At 35.8% G+C, this 6503-nt stretch overlaps 1 protein-coding gene across 2 annotated transcripts in view; it reads left to right on the forward strand.

Annotated features, from left to right (window-relative positions):
* LOC106871738 (uncharacterized) overlaps nt 1-6157 on the forward strand; it is a 61582-nt gene extending 55425 nt beyond the window's left edge. For both annotated transcript variants that reach the window (XM_014918356.3, XM_089348104.1), the window contains one exon: nt 4925-6157. In XM_014918356.3, the coding sequence (XP_014773842.1) occupies nt 4925-5715 (791 nt within the window). In that variant the 3' untranslated portion in view covers nt 5716-6157. The remainder of the gene's footprint in view (nt 1-4924) is intronic.
* The last annotated feature ends 346 nt before the right edge of the window (nt 6158-6503 follow it).

Here is a 6503-nt window from a genome sequence, read left to right on the forward strand (position 1 = left end):
TTTGCTCCGACCAAATTAGTTCAGCCTTCCTATTATCCTTTCTGTATTTTCAGTGGTGAAGTGTTTAAACACAAACGCAAAGACAAACTCGCGCCCATACTTACACACACACACACACACACACACACACACACACACACACACATGCAATGAGTTTCTTTCAGTTTCCGTCTACCAAATTCACTCACAAGGCTTTGATCGGCCCAAGCACTTTAATCGGCCCAAGGCAGTGTTTGATCGGCCCAAAACCCCAAAAAACACTTGCCCAGTTGTCACACAATGAGATTGAACAAGAAACCATGTAGTCGGGAAGCAAACTTCTTACCAAACAGTCACGCCTACGCCTATTTATTTATAAACGACTGTTCTCCCCTAAGCCACTAGCTCGCGCCTTCTAGTGAGAAGGATATCGAGACTTCACTGCACAACTCTATCAAAATCCTTCTTAGTTGTTACATCTACAATATCAACTCAATATTGGACTTTATGCATGGATACAGCAAACAGTCATCAACACAATTTTTATAAATACATTCCTTATACTTGCTATTTAATTTTTTTTTTTATTAATCTTTGTTTTTATTACTTATATATTTATTTATCTATTTGTCAACAGACACTTTAAGTACTCCTCAATATATATATCTATTCTATCTACATATATGAGGCTCTGCAATACGGTGGAGCGAAAAAGGTACTTTTTACACAGATATTCGAAATATGTTTTTAAGATTATTTTTTTTTTTTTTTGCGAAATCCTTTAAAAATAACTGTATTAAAATCTGAAGTTCTTAAATTTACATCTTCAGGCTCCGCAGCCCACTTGAAATTTTGTATAATGAGCGAAAAATCAATTTATAACTCATTTGCCGTTCTTCATTTTATTTTTACATTCATTGTTACGAATCAGTTTTCTTTTGCAAAATCTTTTAAAAACATGTGTGTTAAAATCTGAAGACTGCAATGCAATTAAAATTTCGAAATTATGTGAAATATACAGACTTTTCGACTTTGTTTTCTTTATTATTTTTAATACCAAGTCACTGAACATATGTGTTACATGAGGTCTAGATTACACACACATCAAAATAGATCAAACAAATTGTCAAGATTGTAGCTGAAAAGATAATTCTTCTTTGGCAAAAGGCATCCATCTCTTGTGTTACAACTGAGTCAGTTAAACCGATAATCTTAAACTTTCCTTTGCTGACGTAGAAGGGCGACTGTAATCTGGCCGATTCTTTGTAATCAACCTCTGAACGTTCTGTTTAGATACTGCTTGATCTATTCCGCCAATGACCATTTTTCGATTTGTCAGTTGATCCTGTAAAAAATCTTGTTCTCTCTGTGGTACTTTTTTGTCTCTACTACAACTGCAGTTTTTAAAGGAGTTCCACTTGCAACAGGAAATGTCAAATAAATCTTTTGTTGCATTGTTTTAAAACACATTACACTTTGTTTGAAACAACGGCACATTTTTTTCTATTTTTCACAGATCTTAGTAATCTTTGGTATTTCTGATAAAAGTTTAAGATCTTCGGTTTAACTGACTCAATTGTGACGCAAGGGATGGATGCCTTTTACAGGACAATTTGTTTAATTGAAGGCTCTTTCTTAACTACATTCTTTTCTTTTTCTCGTTCAAATAAAACACATTTTAGTACGTCCTTGTAAGCTGGCAAAACTCGCTCGCTAAGATCACATGGAGTACCAAATATTGGGCGTTCAATATCATGACGCGTTATTGGCTTATGAGACATCACTAAATGTAAACAACTCTAAATTTAACACGATCATTAATTTTAATACGATGGCCTAAAGTCAAGATACAAAACAGAAAACTTCACTCGTATACAACGTACGTCCACAGGCAACAACGGTTGCAGCGGCACTGGAGAGAAATTCACACTCCTGTTCTCTTTATAGTCGATGCGGAATCTCAAGATATTGGTCAATTGTATTGAAACTTGGTATGAAATTTCCTAAGAATAGTATATTTACTGTTTTGTGTTCTTCTATGTAGAGATATGTATTCATTACGACTTATAAGCCATGAAATCCAAAATTTCACCATAAATAGCAATTTTTAAATTTTAACTGTGTTGCGGAGCATTACAGAATTATTTAACCACAATGTTCTTTATACACCTTTCTTTTAACTTTAATTTGCAACAAAATATTAATTCTTAGTTGCCAATTTCGAAAGTTGCATTTTTCGCTCCACACTAGTCTGCAATGTAGCTAGGCGTTATATTGTAAAGTCGTATGAATTTATTGCCTATAAGGTCATAAATAAAGGAGCGTTAACATTATGCAAATAAAAGTTGTGCGTTGTGTCCTTGAGCAAGACACTTTATTTCACGTTGCTCCAGTTCACGCAACTGGCAAAAATGAGCTGTACCTGTAATTCAAAGGACCAGGCTTGTCAACGCTGAATCTCTTTCAGAACTACGTGTCTGTGGTGTGTTCAGCCACTTGCACGTTAATTTCACAAGCAGGCTGTTCCGTTGATCGAATCAAATGGAACAATCGTCGTCGTCGTAACCGACGGAGTGCCAGTAACTGTATTATAGTCAGAATTACAAGCTCCTACTTCGTCAGTGTATACCTGTTTATTGTAAGGTCATCCTTTTCTTGAGGTTTCGGGACAGTTCACGATTGAGTTTCATTTATTTATTTGCTTATTGATCATCATCATCATCATCATCATCATCATCATCATCATCATCATCATCATCATCACCACCACCACCTCCACCACCACCACCACCATCATCGTCATCATTACCACCACCATCACCACCACCACCATCACCACCACCACCACTACCATCACCACCACCACCACCATCACCACCACCACCACCACCACCACCACCATGATACTGGCATTAATTATTTTAAGTACTCATGTAGTCTCGTCCATCACCCAAACCTCTTGACCCTGTGGAACATCCAGCCGAAAAGAAATAAGACTGCGCCAGTACTCGACTGGTATTCATTTTCAGCTGAGTTGACAAAAATAATATGAAATTAAGCGCCTTACTCAGGGGCACCCGGTTCAAAAATCGAACCCACGACCTTATGATCTTGACTCCCAAGATCCTAAGCACTAGGTCAGGACTAGCCAACGTGAGGCCCGCGGGCCGCAGACTTTTATCTTGCGGCCCGCTTGATACTTTTTTGAAATGGGTTTATTTAAACAAACATTTTAAAAATTTTTATCAAAAATTAAAGATTGTAATGAAAAGTAAAAAAAGAAAGATACTACTGTTTTTATAACGATAAAATTTCATGTTAAATCAACGGTCATTCATTCATTATTGTAATAATAGCATGAGAAAACAAAATGCTTTCAACTGTCAGTATACAAGCGGCCCTCAAAAAACTTTCTGTGACTAAAGTGTCCCGCAGTGTAATTCGAGTTGGCTAGGCCTGCACTAGGTCATGCGTCTTTACAGACCTGCTCGAAATAGCATCTAAATCATGTCTTGTAAAAGGCAAAATTATATTGGATAATATGTATATTGATATACCTCAGGAATACATTATGCATGTAAAAAGAAAAGAGTAGACAGTCACGATTGAAGTAGTTGCCTTTCATCATATGTCTGCGCAATCAGAGCTGACCTGAGGATAAAAAAACGGCATAATAAAGACATGAGTATATTTGAGAGAAATACACAGTTACGAATGCCAATACAGGAATGACTTAGAGCTTTTTTATAGCAAATAAATAACAGCAAATGGCTCACAGCTACTAATAACTGTGAAAAACGAAACCGGAAAAGTCATAGTAGTGACAGGGGAAACCCAAGTATCAATAAATCACACACACACACACACACACACACACACACACACACACACACACACACACAAGCACACATATACATATACACAAAGGGTAGATATACATATACACACACATGCATGTACATATATTCACACATACACACGCACATGCGCACATACACATACACATGCGTGTATATGCTTAGTACAGAATTCGTTGTATGTAGTACATATTATACGAGTGGGGGGCTGAAAAGTGACCTGGTTTTGGGTAAAAGAAAATACAGTGAGGATCAGTTAATTATGATTTTATTCTACATATTTACCTCTCAGATTCACACACTTATTACAGCTGTCCTTCGGCTTTTCTAAGCCCTGTAAAAGAACTCGGAAGGTTGGCCTTCCAACCAGGCCTTTTGCAATACCCTTAAAGCCAGAAACTTTTCAGTGTCCCCTCGTATATGTGCGTGCAATAAATTTCACATATGTGTATGTTAACTTAAATACCATAAATTCTGAAGTGATCCATTTTTATGAGTAAAAATATAGAAATTGTATTAGGCTACGTCAGTATATCAATGTATGTGTATGTATTGTTGTTGTTTCTATTTGTTTTTGAACCTCAGTTCAACCATGGTTGATAATTATTGGCAAAAATCGTTCTGTCTGTGACCATCAATGTCATCAGTTATAATTGATGTCAAACTAAAAGACAATAAGGCAGGTATACGTTGACTTACGGGATAGAGACTCTTATTGAGTCATATAGACTCATAGGACCGATTTCCCGGTTTCCATGCCGTATATATTCCCCACCTGGACGAGACACCGATCCGTCGCAAGATGACTCATTTTTGCCAGCTGAGTGGACTGGAGTAACGTCAAATGAAGTGTTTTACACAAGAACACAACGCGTCGCCCGGTCTAGGAAGCGAAACCACAATCTTACGATCATGAGTTCAACACTCTGACCACAAAGCTCATGCGCCTCCACATACGTTGATATATTTAGTTATTATCTATATCATGTAGAGTGAGACCACATAGGAAGGTTTTCTCTCTGTGTGTTTGCATTTGTCGTTTTGTTCTTATAAACTTTTAATACTCTCTTTGTATTTGTATATTCTAGGTAACCATAATGAAGAAAGGCAAAAAATTGCCATAGTTACTGGAGGAACAGGTGGCATAGGTTTCGCAACTTCCAAAGCTCTTGCTTCTCAAGGTTACAATTTAATTCTTGGTTATCTTTCTGACAGTGAAAATGCCAAGAAATGCTTACAGGAATTGGAAACAGATTTCAACATCGAAGTTCGGACAATTAGCGGAGATGTTTGTGAAGAAGGCACTGTGAATTCGTATTTTAGCTGCTTGAATGAAATGAACGGCAAGCTCACTGCTATTGTTCACACTGCTGGACTTTTTAAACCAAATTCTTTTTCGAAGGACCCGAATACTTGTTTTAGTACTTTTGAATACTACGACTATTACCAAGATATCTATCCTAAGTGTTTCATACGTTTAGTAGAAACGGGAATGAAGTTTATGGAAGATGGTCATGGCTATATAGTCTGCTTGTCAAGCCCTGGTTGTAATATCAATGACCATGTCCGACTTGGTTACATGATGCCAGGTACAGGGAAATGTGTACTTGAGTACCTGTCTCGTCATTATGCTAAAATGTTAGCAAAGAGGGGAATCTCTTGTAATTGCATTGTTCCTGGATACATACAAACGAAACCATGGAAACTGAGAGAAAGCATTTTGGGTCCTGATGTTGGTTGCCAGAGAACACCGATGGGTCGATGGGGTCAACCCGAAGAAATAGGAGATTTTATTTCATATTTATGTTCTCCTAAAGCAAGTTTTCTTACCGGTGCTACCATTCCATTTGACGGAGGTTTGAGTCTTGGGAAGCAGTGAATTTAAAAAGAGATAATTAACAGCTATCTCTGAGTTTTTCAGATCTTTATGGAAAAGTTATATTCAAAGTTAGAATATATTTCAATAATTTTTCATCTTATATGCATTGATAAAGAGAATAAAGTTTATTCGACGAACTTTTTTTTACATAATCAGAATTCATTTGGTGGTTTAATAAATCAACTAATATTTTTCTTAATGGTATTCGTCTATTTTCATCGTACTGATTCCAAGAAATATTGATCTGTGATATTTTTTTATTTTTATATATTTACCATGCACCGTGGAAACTCTGTTTTACCACCTCAAACAATTTGTTGAAACCGCTTATAAAAGTGCACGGGGTATCTAAATTTTGGTGAAGTACTGATAAATGGAATGGCTAACAGAAGCATCTGCTTATAGTCTTTAATTTACTCGGAATAAAAAATAACAAGTTAAATATTAAGCATTTGTTATTCATTAATTAGTTGATTTATTATTCAATCAATAAAACAATAAAAAAAACCTTGATTATATAATTCAAGCTGTAATTGTTAGAGAATATATAAGAAAAAAATACCTACTATAATTCTTGTCTTGGCATATTTCCAAAGCTCCAGCTTGTCTTGCAGCGAATTTACATTCGTAAATGAGAAATTAAAAATACATGTAGAAGACTGTAAATGCAGAAGAATTATGTTTCCAAGAGATTTATATGTTTAATCTTATCAACTATCTAATGATCTTTATTATTATAAACTGCCTAATGATCTTGTTTATCATTATAAATAGAGACATCAATTGTT

This window comes from Octopus bimaculoides, chromosome 2 (genome assembly GCF_046866305.1).
Source record: "Octopus bimaculoides isolate indiv1 chromosome 2, ASM4686630v1, whole genome shotgun sequence".
Taxonomy (NCBI): Eukaryota; Metazoa; Mollusca; class Cephalopoda; order Octopoda; family Octopodidae; genus Octopus; species Octopus bimaculoides.